The following is a 17,188-nucleotide window of genomic DNA, read 5'->3' on the forward strand; positions in this document are numbered from 1 at the left end:
ATTTTTAAAATAGTTTCGATTATTTCTATTATTATTCGTTACATTATCCGATTTACGAAACGTATATTCGTGTTCCATTGCTATTAAAATAACTTCCTCAATACTTGTTATATTACGAGCTAATAAAATTATCTGAATAGATTGTTCTATCTTAATATCAGTGGCGGACGCAGGGAGGGGTTTTGGGGATTCAGCCCCCCCCCCCCCCCGGAATGAATGGATGATTAATTTTAAACGTAGTTATCCTATCTTATGTACCTTAAAAAAAATTAATTGTTCAAAATACGATTAAAATATGCTAGAAAAAAAAATGTTTTGTTAATAATTTGTAATTTTCCAAAAGTTCTACAAGGTATTGGTACTTTAAACTCAAATGTTTGAAATTCCATGATGGCAATACTTCGTAAAAATAATGCGTGTTTGTAAGTCGCTTGTTATTAGTAAATAAAAATAAGTAAATATACGTAGAGCTAGCTAGCCAGCTCCACACTCGCAAGGTCGCCTCGTCGAGACTCTTGTTGAATTAAAGCGAGGCGAGGCAGTGCACGAATGCATACTCCACACTCTTGTGTAGTCTCGTGACTCACTTAGTTGTTTCTTGCGGTTGTACAAAATGGACATGGTTGAAATAACAGCTGCGGCTGTATTGAGTGCATACAATTATTATAATTTTTTACATTCAAGCCACTCAAAAAAAAAATTAAACAACCCTATAAGAGGAGATGAACAACAACAATACACAGAAACAGAACAAAGTAAGGTATTTTTGATATAAAGTAGAGCACTTTAGTAGCTATGTATGCTAGTATGCTTATAGTTCCTTAATATAAAGTATTAATGGTTTAATAAGAAAAATGTTGAAGAAAATTACACTTTGTAATAATCCTTATTTTCTCACATTTTTCTTTTAAGCAAAGCATGGAAAATGTATTGGTAGAATTATTATATGAACCTTTAGGTGAGTTTGAAAATTTTACTCGAATTTTTTTGCGCAAAACGTTTTGATTTCTACATAACCTAAATGAAGGCGAGAATTTATTGTTAATGAAATACTAAAATTTACATGCGCTGTTTCACACAAATAAATTATTAAAATGTAAAGAAAATTAATTTATTTTAATATATTTTTAAAATGTTATCATATAATTGTATAAAACTTGAAACATATATAAACAAAAAATAATTGGTAATAACTAAAAAGCAATTCAAACGAATTCAATAATTATGTTGATTTGGTTTCAAACAAAGGCTAGGTTAATAATAATAATAGCAATAAAAATGTTATAATTATTAATGTGACAGATGGGCTTCCATATTTTCCCATAAGATCAGTGGCGTAACTGGGAAAAAATTTAGGGAAGGTAATATAATATATTATTACCAAAACTCTGACACCCCTCCCCCTCACCAGTTAAAACAAATTTTTATTGTATGTATTTTATACAGTATATCTAATTGTTTGATTTTACATAAGTCTTTTAACTCATTTTGTGGTTTAGATTAATATAAATTGTAGGTAGCAGGTTAGGTACTAGGTACATATATTGTTAAATAATACCCATAAAACTTCATTAATAAAAGGTGCTATTAGTACTGTTGGATTATCTGGGGGGGGGGGGGAAATTATACCTTAATCTCTCAAAAAATTGTCAGGAGGGCACTCCCCCCTTGCCCCCCTCCACAATTATGCAACTACATAAAATATTTATGTCATTTTTGATATTTTAAAATGAAATACGCGAGTTTATTTCTAAAGACTGTTGTGAAATACGTAATCTATGTTTGTTTTTTATAGTATTAAGCCGTTTTCGAAATTACAGGATACACTTGCTGTAGTCTTAACCAAAACGTAAAAAGTTCTTTTTCGTCGAATTCAGTTTCAAGAGTTTTAAATGAAATAAATATTTCATGGCTCCCAGGTTGAGAAGCACTGCAATAGGACAACCAGAATTTTTACTAGCATCTTATATACTAAGAAACGTGTTGAGTATTAATCTACCATTAAGTAAATTTCTGAAAACAAAGAATACATATTTTTCTAAAAAAAATTAGCAATTTTATAATGTTATAAAAAATAAATAAAAGGTATGAATTAATAATTATATTATTCTATTATTATAAATACAAATGATGAGTTATTTACAACCATGTTTTATAAATTAATGTTCTCTTTCTCTATACCTTCTTAGCAAATCATTTATGAATTTTGTACATTTTTTTTCTTCTGTGGGCAGGGATTCGAAATCCAACTATCCCTCCCCCCCCCTAAAATACGCCACACCACACGCAATAATAACTGATTATATGGAAAACCAAGTAAAATTAAAGTGTTCAGGAATTCTATTGAGTAATTAACGGCGTTGTCTGCATTTACTACATAATTTATACCTAATAATATATTAACTATATGAGTATGAACCAGAGGCGTATTTAGGCTTACTTCTAGGGGGGGGGGGCTCAAATTATTTTTTTAATTCATGCTCAAAATGTACAAGTCAAATTTTGGTAATATTTAAATTGAGCGAATCCTTAATATTTGTGGTTTTTTTTTTAATCTTATGTCGGATCCACTAAGAATTGACTTTTGTGTAGTTTTTTTTAATACCTGTCTGTGTTTTGAAAGTTACGCTTGTGTTTTATTTGATTTTTCATTAAGTATGGACCCGACAAAAAGCCCAATTCAATAATCAGAGCCACGCGTAATTTGATTTCGTTATAAAATGATCCAAATTAAAAAAAAAAATTGTAATGTGTACCTCACATACTCGTATAATCTATTCCTTAAATACTGATTCAGTGGGGGCAATTGTTCCCTTCGGCCCTTCGCCTAAAATACGGCCCTGGTATGAACTCATCAAGTAAATAAAAAATTTTATCGAAAAAAAATTTAATTTTTTTGGAAATCCTCTTTCACCACCTTACCCCTACGAATTTATAAAAAAATGTTAAGGTTTGAATTTCAAAAAATCTTTTCTGGTGCTCACCTATGTTGTATAAGGAACCAATGCGTAAAATTTCAAGTCTTTAGACTTAGCAGTTTAGGCTGTGAGTTGATAGTATCAACTTGATTCATCAGTTTATCCTTTTATATACAGGCATATAAGATATATAAGATAAGATGATTCAAAATTTAAATGTGATGAATACGAATATAATATTTCTCGTACAGCTTACAAGCAAAAAACTTACAATTTACAGGTTAATTGCCTGAAAATTATTACCGAATATCATAAATGAATGCGTTTTTTAGATCATTTTTTAAACAATTAAATGAGCGATTTTTATCTTACAGGTTTATAATTAAAAATTATAACTTTATTTTAACATCATCTAATTTTATATTTGACGAAGAAAAAAATGAAACAGCAAGTTAAAATTTATCAAGATAGTTTAGATAGGTTAGTTCAGTGTGTTAATAGCATAGACCTTATACTATAACCTAATCATATACCTCATACCTAACTATAAGGTCTATGGTTAATAGTTATATATAAAATTAAAATGTGATAACAAAAATGTACAGGAATTCAAGATTCATCAAACATTGCTATGGCGTCTAACTCGATACTATCGACACTCTTCAAAAATGTAATGTATTAATATTTCCTTCTATTTTCAAATTTCTACAAATTTTATCAATTCTTCCAATGGCATTTACTAGCTGTGAATAATATTTTTCAACATTAAAAATAATAAAAACATATTTGCAAAACATCGCGTATGAAATTAGACTGAATGGTTTGACAGTGATGAATATACACACTTATATAATAGCACACTTTGATGATGACCTAAATAAATTAACAACCAAAATAAGAAAACTATTCCCGTGAATTTTGGCAAAGTTGACTGAGAATAAATATTTGGCCCATTGTAAATCCTGATCCAGAGCCTTCTTGATAGTCACCAATGATTTTTTATGACTTTTAAACTTGATAAGATACCTAAATCTTAAAACAGCAAGACAATTCACCTACCTTCTTCAGATTTACTCTAAAAACATCTTGAACCTTCAAATAGGTACTTATCGATTTAAAAAAATGTCATCTCCCTACTTAAGGGCACGAGATTTTTAATACGATTTGGCAAACAAAGATCATAAAAATATTTGTTAACCAATAAAAAAAATAAAAAACAATGGGGTTTCCATTTTTCTATGAAACTAAAAACTTAAATTTTCAAACTTACTAAGATTCTACTTTTTATAGTTTTATATACAAATAATCTGATACCGATTTACAGTGGGATAAAGTGATATAATCAATATCAATGTCTATTATTTTAAATTATTAATTAAATATTGGGTACCTTAAAACTAACACATTATTACATAATTTATGTAATAGTACTAAAGAAATTTAATGAATAATAATTATGTTATAAAATAGAAAGCCAAAGGGTAGTGATGAAGATATGTTTGAAATTTGACAGTTCTACATTCCATTAGATTAATTGTTTTCATAATTTAACAATACTGTGGACAAGGCCGTACCTATAAGGATTTTGGGGGTTCAACCCCCCTAGAATTGTTTTCGTATTATATTATGTCGTAGTAAAATAACTATTTCATTTTAGTATAATCAATAAACATTGTGCGTTTACGTCAAATAATAATATTCTTATGTTTTTGTAGCGTATTTGGAATAATTATAAACATTATAGCTAGGTACTCGGACAATCAATATTACTTCATACACTTTCGTTGCCTCGTTCGTATACGAATGATAGCTATGGTTAAACCCCTTCAAAATTAATTTCTAGTTACTGTGAAAAATAATTATCATAATACTATAACTATTTAAAATATAAATCTGTAATCACTTATTTTTTATAAAGTTTAAATTTAGCGCCACAAATGTTATAAGTGTTGCCAAAGTTATTTAATCTCTTACGGTTCCTCTATCATTTTGTCGTGACACAAATATGTAATGTGACCAGACAATGAGTTTTCCCACACTGAATTTTATAATACTTTTTGCGGTTTCCAGGTTCAATGTTTTCTGATTTAGTTTTAAAACGTTTGTTTAAAAAAAAAAAAGTATAATTTTAGTTTATTTTTATGAAAAATACATTAAGACATAATAGTGTTATACATTAACTAATTGATACTACTCATTTTTAATAAAATGTAATTGATTCATTTTAGTTTTAGATATGTGTTAAACTAGTTATTTATCTATATCCACTGACATAATTTATAATAGCCGACATCTTAGTTAATTCTCAAAATCATGTAGGTTTTCAATAATATCTGTTGAGTTCTTTCCAGTTTTATTGACTTTATTTTAAAATATATGTGTATTGTTTCATTTATAATAATTATCAATGAAATATCATATTTGAAGTGTTTATACCAAAATATCACATGACATTTTAATACTTTCAGGTCCCCTTTTGGAAAGTTATCACAAGACTGCAGAGAATCCTTGTCACACGAGTTACACAAGTTCATATCTTCTGACTTACTGGGTAAATTGAAATTATTACGAAGTAAACATTTCCTCCCATATATTCATATATTATAATCAGTGTCTTTCCTTTTTGATATAATTGATAATAACAATAAAAAAATTATAATACCTAGTTTACAATAACTATGTATATAAATATAAAATATTCTATTATTGTTGAGTAATAATAAGTAGTTATTAACCACCTAAGTATACTAGCAACATCTTAGAGGATTGTTTATACAATTAAAATGTTAATGCTTACTTATTACTGATTTATATATATATATATTGGTGTATCGTAATAATACAGTTTATTAATAAACAGGCTTTTTTTCCTATTCAGTTAATCTTATATATACTGCATAGCTTATACAATAAAAAACATTTATCACAGTTTACCTAATTATATAGTTATGGTAAATATATTTTTTATTCATTTTACTTTTTTAGGGTATTCAGCCTTATTTTTAAAAATAGTTTTAAAATACAAAATAGATTTTTATGTTTATGTTTATATCTTAATATTTATGAATGGTTATCATTTTAATATTTAATGTTTTTTTTTTTTTTTTTTTTTGTACAAATTATTGATATTTATTATCTTTTATTTTATTATAAACTATGACAAATTTAGTTTTTTTTTAGTTAATTATACCTTATCTATTTCATTAAATTATTTAATATTAAGTTTAATTGATAAGTAAGAATTAACTGTTTATGATATTTATTTTATTGAATTATCTTTATACAAACAATTTAATCCAAATTATTATATTTTTACCTTTATAAACCAACTATTCAATTAAACAGTATACTATTATACTACTGAATTATATAATATAAAAAAATGAATTCTTAAATAATGGAATCTATTTTTGATGTGCATTTTAATTACATTATTTTATAATTTCTACAACAAAGTCATAATTAAATATTTACATAAACTGTAAATTGTTATACTTGTCCAATATATTTATAATAAATGATTATATATAATTGAATTAAATTTTTATTGCATTGTTTTAGCGTATACTTTTCCATCATCATTAACTTCAGAAGAGCGCAAATACTTACATTTAAAAAGTGCAGAACTTGGATTAAAAACTAAAAGTCATGGGTGAGTAAATATTCGATTGTAAAATATAACAGGTAAAAAAAATTAGTTAATTTTATAAGTTCTTAATTAAATAAAGAATAAAGAATATATTTAATTTTATCTTTTTTTTTTTTTTCTTAAACTTATGAGTAAAACGCTTCAAAGTGTTATTATATTGTTAAGTTTAAATTTTATTATTAGTACTGTATAATATTTATGAAACTAAAGTAAGTTTATTTAAGCATATTATTTTAAGTAAAATGATGATCTGAAAGTTCAATACTACTTGACCATTTATTCATTTGAACTAAAGTTTTAATTATTTTGTTACTATTTATGTTAATGTGTGTCATAATAATTTTTTTATTTTTAAATAGAAAACCTGGTGAAAATAGATCAATAACTATTTATATGGATAAAAAAAAAGTAAATAATAATTCATCTAGTATAGAAGTATCCTTAACTTCAAATGAGTTGATGACAAAAATTTGTGATAATGTTCCTATTACTAAACAAATGTATGATGAATTACTTCCTAATCCTATGAAGCCATTTCGGCGAATGGCAGGTAAATTCCAAGAGCATCTAAATAAAAATGTTTTATTTGTCTCATATGAGTAACATTACAAAATCTTATAGTGGACTAAAAATTTAGAAATTTAATTTAATTTAAAAAATGTTTATCCATAAATAAAATTAAAGCTATATATTTTGTTTCATTAGCATGATAACATTCAATCATAACATTTTTTATTTATTGAGTAAGGTTTTGCTATGTTACACGTTATTAATTAATATGACAAATATGTTATTCAAACTTTATTTCATTTACTTTAATGTATACATTTTTTTTCTTTTTATATATATTTTTTTTTTGTATAGTGGCCAATTGTAAAAGGAATCTTCCACTCATGTGTGATAAACCAATGTCTGTACCTCGTTTTGCTGTTGATGAAGATTTATTGGTAATGAGGAAGTCTTTACCTATATGGGCAAACAAAGGACAAATAACCCACGCAATTGAAAATAATCCTGTGATAATTATCACAGCTGAGACTGGATCTGGGAAAACTACTCAAGTATAAATGTTTTTTTGTTTATTAATATATTTAATTTTTGAGAATTTAAAGAATAGATAAAATAATTAATTATATATTATTGAAATTTTTAGATTCCTCAATTTATTATTGATGATAGTGCTGCCAAAAACAAACCTTGCCGGGTCATTTGTTGTCAACCAAGAAGAATTGCTGCTATTTCAATGGCTGACAGAGTATCTAATGAACGTGGAGAAAGTATTGGAATGAGTACTGGATATCAAGTTAGACTTGAAAGCTGGTAATACTATGATTTATTCTTAAAAGTTTTTATTATATCTTTATTGTTGTAATTCATAAAATACTCTTTTTTAATTTAGTGTAAGCCATGATACAACAATTATATACTGTACAACTGGTGTTTTAACCAGAACTCTTATGGATCGACATCAAAAAGACAATGAACCTAACAAAGGAATGCTAATGAATGTTTCCCATGTAATAGTAGATGAAGTTCATGAACGTGATAAACATGTAGACTTCCTTCTTATAGCATTGCGTATGATTTTACCAAAATATAAACATTTGAAACTTATCTTAATGTCAGCTACAGCAGATATACATTTATTCTCATCTTACTTTGATAACTGTCCAGTATTAAAAGGTAATAATAGAACTATTTATGTATTGAAATAATGCTTTTTTTTTTTTTTTTTTTTTTTAGTGGAAGGAAAAATTTTTCCTGTTCAAGATTATTTTCTAGAGGATATTTTGGATATGTTAGTACATTATAACTTAATTTTAGTTTTTTTAGTTAATAGCACTATTTTTATTATAGTATTAAATACGAGTCACCATCTATGGCAAGAATAAAGAATAAAACAAAAATTGGTTATTGGGATAATAATTTTGTAGAAAAAACGGTCGAGGCTGTTCAAAATATGAATATTACAGAACGGGTACTAAATAGATTCATTTTTCTTTTATATTTAAAAGAAAATAATATTTTTAATAATTCTTGGTACATTTTTTCTTGTAAGGTTACTACTTTAAGACCTGACCAAGAATGGTTGAAGTCAGAATTAGATGATTGTATGCACCAAATTTGGTTTAATGCTGAAATAGAGCAAATTGATAGAATGATTTATTATATTATGTCTGAAGAAATTCCTGTGGATTATCAAGTAATTTTATTCATAAATCATCATTAATTCTCTATTATTTTATTTTTGTACCTATAAGTTAATTAACCAAACAATTTTATTTTAATTTATTAAATAAGGTAATTCTATATCATCAAAATGATATTGTATTGTTTATACACTACTAATCTTTTTATTGGCTTAATTCATTAATTATGGATAACATTGACTTTAATCTACATTATTTGACAAATCTTAGTTTTTTCTAGTATTGTTTATTAAAATCTTATGTATACTGAAACTTAATCATTCAAGTAACATTAGTTATTCTACCTTTTAAATTTTTACCATTTACTATTCGTAGTAATTATTGAATTACTTATGATTTGGTTATATTTTTAAGTATAAATGTATATATATATGTGTGTGTTCTTATTTATTCTAAAGATTTATGAAACTATTCAAAATTCAAATTAATACTTATATCACATCCTCTAGAAATCTATAAAAACTATAAAGTATATTTTAAAAATAAAAGTTATAAATGTCCAAGGCATACATCTGCTTAATCTAGTTATTTATATATTTTTCTATTAAATATTAAAATATCTAAATTTTTAAATCTAAATCTTATTCTAATTATTGTTGATTCCATTGTTCTTTGTAATTTAATTTATCACACTTAAATTATATTTATTTTTATCAAATAAATTATTTAAATAATTGTTAGCACCATAAATTCAAAATACATTAGATTCTTTTTTTGAATTTAGTATTAACTTTATTGATTTAACTTAAATACATATACCATACTTACTAAACAATGTATATGTTTTGACTTTTGAAAAATAGACTAATTGATTTTCAATGTTTTTATTTAGCATTCAGATACTGGTGTAACTTTATTAATGCTTGTAGCAGTTCATGGATTAAATGACTATGTTACTACATTATTAAATATGGGTGCTAATCCAAATATACGTACCAGAGTATTTAATTTGGATGCAGCTACTTGGGCTACAGAATTTAAACATTTCGATACAAGAGATTTAATTATTAATAGTAAAGGTGTTCTTACACCCACTGATACTCAGAATAATGAAATTTCAGATGTAATAGAAATCAAAGAAAGACTAGAATTGTATAAGAAAAGCTTACCTCCTAATATTATAATTGATGCATATTTAATTACTTATCTTATTAAACATATACTTTTAAAAAAAAAATCTGGTAATTAAAAACCATCTATAATTTTAAACAAAAATTCAAAATATGTTCTGTTTTAGGTTCTATATTGGTATTTTTGCCTGGATTTGAAGACATGTCGATGGTAAATAAAGTTATTGTTGAAGAACTTATTAGTAAAGATAATTTAAAAATAACAATTTATATGTTACATTCAATGATGCAGGTAGTTTTATATAATATATGGTTGTTTCAATAATAAATGTTAAAATATATTTTTTTGTCTTAAAATAATATTCTTAGACATCGGACCAACGTAGGGTATTTCAACCAGCACCTAAAGGTCATCAAAAAGTTATACTTGCTACTAACATTGTTGAAACTAGTGTTACAATAAACGATGTTGTTTATGTTATTGATTCTGGAAGAGTTAAGCAGGTATGTTTTAATTTTTTATTCGTGTATAAAACAAATTTATTAGTACATATTTAAAGTAACAATTACTTCAAAACGTATTTTTTTTAGAAAGGGTATAATGCCTTCAATGGTATTAGCTGTATGAATGTAAATTGGATATCCCAAAGTTGTGCAAGACAAAGAGCTGGTCGTGCTGGGAGACTTTGCCCTGGTGAATGTTATCGTATTTATACCAGAGAACAACATAATCACATGGCGAATCACGATGTACCTGAAATTTTGAGAATGCCTCTACAAGTAATTAACTATACAAAATATTCAATCAATATATTTTATAGAATAAATCGGTAGTTAATATTTTACTACTGTTAATTAATAAATATAAGAACACAATGTTCATATAAAATTAATATATTAATACATTTAAATGTTTAATATTCAACCATATTTCCAACTAATTCAACAATCTTAATTGTTATTCTTAAAAAACTATCCAGAATCAAATATTGATTACTGTAGCACTTGTATTATTAAAACCCTGATTGGTGTATCCAAACACTGCCTTGAAATGTCATTAGTATGGAAGAAAATAAATATAAACCATGGGAGTTTAATAATTTTACCATAAGTTCAAAGTAATCTGTTTATACACTATAAAAACAATAAAAAAATACATAAAAACTAATAACATAGAAATTTTTATCCCAAAAAAAAATTATTTATTTTATAATATTCAACATTTAATGTATTGATAATTTTAGTTAAATATTTATAAATATTACGCAGAATTTATGTTCATAATATGTATGCTTATTCATTCATTCTTAGCTTTAAGGTTCCAGTTATCTGACATATCATATATACAAACTAAATTAGTTAGGGTAGTTGATTGATTATCTTCTATAATTATGTGCTAGATTAACAATTTTCATATTAAATTAAAAAGTAATAGTCAGTTTATAGTAAGTAAAAATATCATATTACTGTTAATGGGATATAGCTCAAAAGAAAGTAATATACTGTCAGTAATCTACAGATGTCATTAAAATTATGAAATTAGTCTGTCCCGAAACTTCTCACGCAGCAGAAGGAGTATTTCCCTTGAAGTGTAACAAATTGCGCCATCTTGTTGTAACCATACAAGAATACCTACTGAGCTCAGTTTTTTTGGCCTTATTTGGATAAAATGAACATAAAAACGTTTGGTTTTGACTTGTCACGCTTCAAGAGAAACAATCACTCTGATGCGCAAGAAGTTCCTTTCATAGCGTGGAGATCAAAGCAACCCATTTCAATCTTGCAACTTGACGCTGTGTGATTTTTTCTTATGGGGATACACTAAGTCATGAGTTTACCAAAACAAGGTTTGAAATGACTTGGAACTTAAGAAGGAAATTTGTTGTGTCAACGAACTTGATGGGGAAATGTGCGATCAAGTGATGGCAAATTTTATTAAAAGAATAATCGTCTGTAGGGCTATTAGGGAGAGTCATATGCCCAATATTGTTTATTACTGTTAAACTTTAACTTTTCCTGAAAAGAATGATATATTTGCTATATTTTTTCAAAGAAATTAATTTATAGCAGATTTAAATCCTGCGTTCTTTTTGAACCGCCCTATATATGTAAAATATATGTTTTATTATTGTTTTGTTAAATAAATAAATATTATATTCTTGTTATATAGTATAAATATTAAAATGAAAATATTTTTGAATTACTTACTATTACCAGTTTTAATATGTATAATATCTAAATTATTTACTTTACTAGTAATTTATGGTTATTAATGGTTTTTTTTTTTTTTTTTGTAATCTAAAATCTTGTTATAGGAACTTTGTATGTTAGCAAAAGTAATTTCAAATAATATGAGAGTATTAGACTTTTTGGCATTAGCTATTCAACCACCACCAACATTGTCAGTTACTTCTGCACTTGAATACTTAAAAACAATTGAAGCAATGGATGTTAATGAAGATTTGACAGATCTTGGATTTTTCATGTTAGATTTATCTATTGAGCCTCATTATGCTAAGACATTAGTATTTGCTATCTTTTTGAAATGTTTAGATCCTGTATTAACTATAATTAGCTGTTTAGCTAATAGGTAATATATTTTTTTTTATTATTAATAAGGTTTTATAAATTTTATTCAATTTTTCACTTATTAATTTATAGAGAACCTTTCAATCTGACTCTCAATGTAAATATGAAGACTTCATTAGGATCTATTCGTAAGAAATTAGCTGGAGATTCATTGAGTGATCATATAGTCCTTTTGCGCTTGTATCAGGTAAGATATTTATTAATAAAATATATTTTAATTGTATTTTAATTCTTTGCTTATGGTTTATTTAATTGTTCATGTTTATAATTAATAATGCTACATTTCCATTTGTATTTATTTGGTATAATTATTTTAACAAATCTTAACATTTAACATTTAATTAATGTTTGAAATGTTATATTTTTATTCTTTTTTTATTCTTTTGATGTAATTTAACTTCAGAGAAGTAGTAAATCTGTACATATATTTATTTATTTCATCCATCAATTGAATCTAACAAAATATTTTAATTTGCAAATAACCATTAATAAAATATTTTATAGCAAACCACTTTCACTCTCGATACTAGTTTCATTATGCTTTTTATTATATTAAATGATTTATTTAAGGCAATGATCATTGTATAAACATAAATATCTCACACTAAATCATATACGAGGTGTGATCAAAAAATACGCGGACTGCGTTAATAATATTTATATCAGTTAAAATGACGAAATTCCGATAATGTCATTCGATAAAGTAACTTCTAACGAGGATTTGAGCGTTGGTTCGATAACAATATTTATATTTATTTTATGTTATTTTTACAAAAACATGCTTCAGTTGTGTGGCGAATTCCGTAAAGGGAGGAATAGAAGAACAACGTGTGCGCGTAAAATTTTGTTTTAAATTAGGAAAAAGTTCGAGTGAAACTTTTGAACTTTTGCAGCAAGCTTTTGGAGATGATGTTCTGAGTGTTCTTGAGTGGTTTAAACGGATTAAAGGAGATAGAACATCCGTCAAGGATAACGAACGACCCGGTAGACCATCGACCAGTAAAACAAATGAAACTGTTGCTCGTGTTCGAGAAATCATTCGAAATAATCGTCGATTAACTATTAGAGAAGTTATAGAAGACGTCGGTATATCTTATGATTCGTGTCAAGAAATATTAACAAAAGAATTGGGAATGAGCCGAATCGCAACCAAATTTTTTCCTCGCCTCTTAACCGATGAACAAAAACAAAACCGAAAGACCATTAAACCACTCAAAACATGTTGTCCGAGACAGAACATCATCTCCAAAAGCTTGCTACAAAAGTTCAAAAGTTTCACTCAAACTTTTTCCTAATTTCAAACAAAATTTTACGCGCACACGTTGTTCTTCTATTCCTTCCTTTACGGAATTCGCCACACGACTGAAATATGTTTTTGTAAAATAACATAAAATAAATATAAATATTGTTATCGATTTCAAACCAACGCTCAAATCCTCGTTAGAAGTTACTTTATCGAATGCCATTATCGGAATTTTGTTATCTTAACTGATATAAATATTATTAACGAAGTCCGGGCATTTTTTGATCATACCTCGTACGTGCCTACGGGGTGGCAGGTTGGACACCGGCTTCCCCAGCGACGTTCTTGGCCTCTTGGCTTATAATGGTGAAACCACGAATAAATAGGATCTATATCCGTGGCTGAAACAGTAACAGTAGGTAATTTTTTAGGTAGAAGGTGAATTTAAATTTTATTATTTGAAATATTTTAATAAATTACTTGTTTAAACAAACTGATAAATAACTGTTTATTGTGTAATAACTGTAATAAGATGTGTATAGAAGGTTGATAAAATATTTATAAAAAATAAATAAGTAGCAAATTAGTTAATAGGCCTTATTTATTATTAGTTCATAGTTGTAATAGTATAGGAAACCAATTTTAAGATCAAGAAAATCTTTAATTTGACGGGGTAAAAAAATTCCAGGTGCTATATAATTTTCATACAATAAAAATAAGTCACAAATATAGATATAGATTATAGATCGCTGTAGTAAGTAAAAAATTTAAATTTTATAACTGGCCTCCCCAGCCATGGAGGTCTGGACACGCTTATGCACAAAATAAAACACACTGTATTTATTGATGTTTCTAGTCATTTAAGTTATTTAATATATTTCTTTATCTATTATTTTAGGCTTTCAATGAAGGAAATATGGTTGATAGCGATTTATTTAATCTAGTTTCCCAATCAATTATGGGATTAATTACACAAACAAGAACTCAATTATTAGGTCAGTTAAGAGCTCTAGAATTAATTCAAATCCGTGCTGGTCCTAATGATATAAGAGAAGTAAATATAAATTCAAATAATTGGGCTACTGTAAAAGCTTGTTTGTTAGCTGGATTGTACCCAAATTTGGCCAAACTAGATAAATCTAATACAAGACCTATTTTGAAAACAAAGTATATAAATAGTCATTTAGATATAGCATTTTGTTAGTGACTCATAATTCAATACTTTAATTTTATTAGGACAGAAAAAAGTGTAATTTATCATGGATCAAGTGTCTTACGTGAAAATTATGTCAAAGACTTACCATCTGAATGGATAATATTTGAAGAAATGAGTTCTTTTAATACTAAAAAGTTTATAAAAAATTGCACAGTTGTATCTCCTATGTCAGTTGCTCTTTTTTCAAATGCCATGAGATTACCTCAAGATTCAGTTAGTAAAGTTAATGGTAATTATTTAATAATAAATAAATGGTCTAACCTATAGTATCTTAAAGCTAATGGTAATTTATTATAGATGATAGTGATTGTGATAGTAATGAAGAAAATGATACATTAGTTGAAGAAAATTTAGGAATACTAAACTTGGATGGTTGGACTAGTTTTGTTGGAAGTTCTGATGATATTTCAAAAATATTAAACATGCGATTATGTCTTACTTTAGCTTATCGAGAATTTCTTAAAAACAAAATGATATCACACCATAGTGTAATTAATTTTAAATATTTTATTATTTGATGTGAATTATAATTTATATTATTTTGATATTTAAATTTTTACAGTCCTATAGTAGTGTTGTTCAGTCAGTAGTTAAAATATTGGCAGCAGAAGACCATGCAGTGGGCTTGGAAGCTCCAGATGATGTTGGTAAACGTCCAAAAGAAAATAGTAATAAAGGTTAATTATTTGCCATAGTATTTATTAATTATTATTATTATATATATTTATATTTATTTATTATAATTATTATGTATTAATAATATTATATTATTATTATTAATTATATTTTATTTGTTTCCAAGGTCGCCATAATAAAAATAGTGATAATTCTTCGTTTTCTTTTCGTAAATATTCGTATGGCCAACATTCTCAAAATAAGAGTAAGTGCTCAATAATTATTTATTTTCTGTAAATAATTATTTTCTAAACTATTTATTACATTAACAGATTACACAGATAACAGTTCGACTTTTAGGATGAATAGAAACAGTTATAATATGCCTAGTAAGAACAACTTGTATAATTATATAATATTAACAAAACACCATTTACAAAATTATTTTTTGAATCTTAGCTACTTGATAATTTTTTTTTTTTATATGCTTATAAAAATGTGTTTTTAGTTTTATTTTTATAAATCAAAAAGCTAAGTAACTTCAATATTTTAGAAAATATTAGTTTTTTATCACAAAGTAAAGTGTCTAGTTAATGTTATGAAGTGTCTTAATATTTACCACTGAGCAAACTTTATACATTGTATTGCCTTTGATACGTTATTTAAATTCTTTAAAACTAATTTTTTTTTTTTTTTAATTAAAATATCAAACATAGAACAAAATGTTACATTATCTTTGTATTTGAGGTGAACTATTTATCAAATAAAAAAAAAAAAAATTGGTTAATTTTATATTGAGAAATTATAATTTCTGTCTAAATTTCGATCTTATATATTTTCTTCATAAAATTTGACAAAATAACTATGTTAAAATATATTCCTAGAAAATAAAAACATGATTGTAAATCCAATACATGTATTTATGGATTTATTCAAAATAAAAATAATTTAAAATAAATAAATAAATTTAAATAGCATTTTTTTTTATTTCAGATAGAGGTACGAGTAATAGATATCAAAATAGTTATTCAGCTCCAAGTACATCTCAAATGAACAATAATTACAAATGGCAATAACAGCATTAAATTTAAATTAGTATAACAGTATTATAACCAAGGCAGACTTTATTTTTAATTTTCCGTTTTTTATTAATTGTTATAAAATATTTTGTTATCTAGTTTCTTATTTACAACCAAATGTATATTTTAAATGTATTGTTTTTAATTTAATATTTATTACTTAAGTAAAAAAAATATTCCAGGGGTTTAACGAATTTATACTGGAATAGCATTTCTTTATAAAGTTTCTCTAGTTTTTATTTTAATTTTTATAATTCAGTGTTTTTTTTTTTTATTATTATTATATATTTACAATTTTAATATAGTGTGGTTAAATTTTATCTAGTTATTTGTCTGTTTTCAAGACTTGATATTTATTAATTTATGAAAATACATTTTATAACTCGCCATGAGAAATGTAAAAATTGTTTTTGTTAACAATTATTTTAACTAGGTAATATGTGATATTTTTAATGTAATTATTTTTAAATTATTCCTATTGTGTTAATAATTAATAACTTATGAGCTGATAGTTTTAAAGATAAATATTTTCCAAGTACTGAAGGATTTAAATTTGCCTTGTTACTAAATAGTGGGGTTAAATGGGGTTTTCGGTAAAA

At 25.6% G+C, this 17,188-nt stretch overlaps 1 protein-coding gene across 3 annotated transcripts; it reads left to right on the forward strand.

The window, feature by feature from the left end:
* The first annotated feature begins 4,994 nt into the window (after positions 1-4,994).
* Positions 4,995-16,849, forward strand: LOC112684367 (3'-5' RNA helicase YTHDC2-like). 3 transcript variants are annotated; one of them, XM_025555863.1, is made up of 23 exons: positions 4,996-5,128; positions 5,387-5,469; positions 6,480-6,570; positions 6,927-7,117; positions 7,432-7,628; positions 7,721-7,887; positions 7,967-8,250; positions 8,311-8,365; positions 8,425-8,545; positions 8,627-8,770; positions 9,610-9,958; positions 10,015-10,139; positions 10,217-10,351; positions 10,439-10,627; positions 12,163-12,437; positions 12,509-12,623; positions 14,578-14,846; positions 14,916-15,124; positions 15,193-15,383; positions 15,458-15,572; positions 15,698-15,775; positions 15,843-15,899; positions 16,504-16,848. In XM_025555863.1, coding segments are annotated over exons 1-23 (3,525 nt in total). In that variant the 5' UTR covers positions 4,996-5,126; the 3' UTR covers positions 16,587-16,848. The 3 variants fall into 3 exon arrangements, with proteins under 3 accessions (XP_025411649.1, XP_025411648.1, XP_025411647.1); XM_025555862.1 differs by having other exon boundaries at positions 4,996-5,233; positions 16,504-16,847; XM_025555864.1 differs by lacking the exon at positions 15,843-15,899 and having other exon boundaries at positions 4,995-5,233; positions 16,504-16,849.
* The last annotated feature ends 339 nt before the right edge of the window (positions 16,850-17,188 follow it).

The sequence above is a fragment of the Sipha flava genome, unplaced genomic scaffold (assembly GCF_003268045.1).
Source record: "Sipha flava isolate LNK unplaced genomic scaffold, YSA_version1 249_pilon_pilon, whole genome shotgun sequence".
NCBI lineage: Eukaryota > Metazoa > Arthropoda > Insecta > Hemiptera > Aphididae > Sipha > Sipha flava.

Excerpts from the sequence above, each read along its gene's own strand:
- LOC112684367 (XM_025555863.1), top strand. Across the intron at positions 6,571-6,926 it reads TTAAAAACTAAAAGTCATGG|AAAACCTGGTGAAAATAGAT; the intron begins GTGAGTAAATAT and ends ATTTTTAAATAG. Across the intron at positions 8,366-8,424 it reads CTAGAGGATATTTTGGATAT|TATTAAATACGAGTCACCAT; the intron begins GTTAGTACATTA and ends TTTTTATTATAG.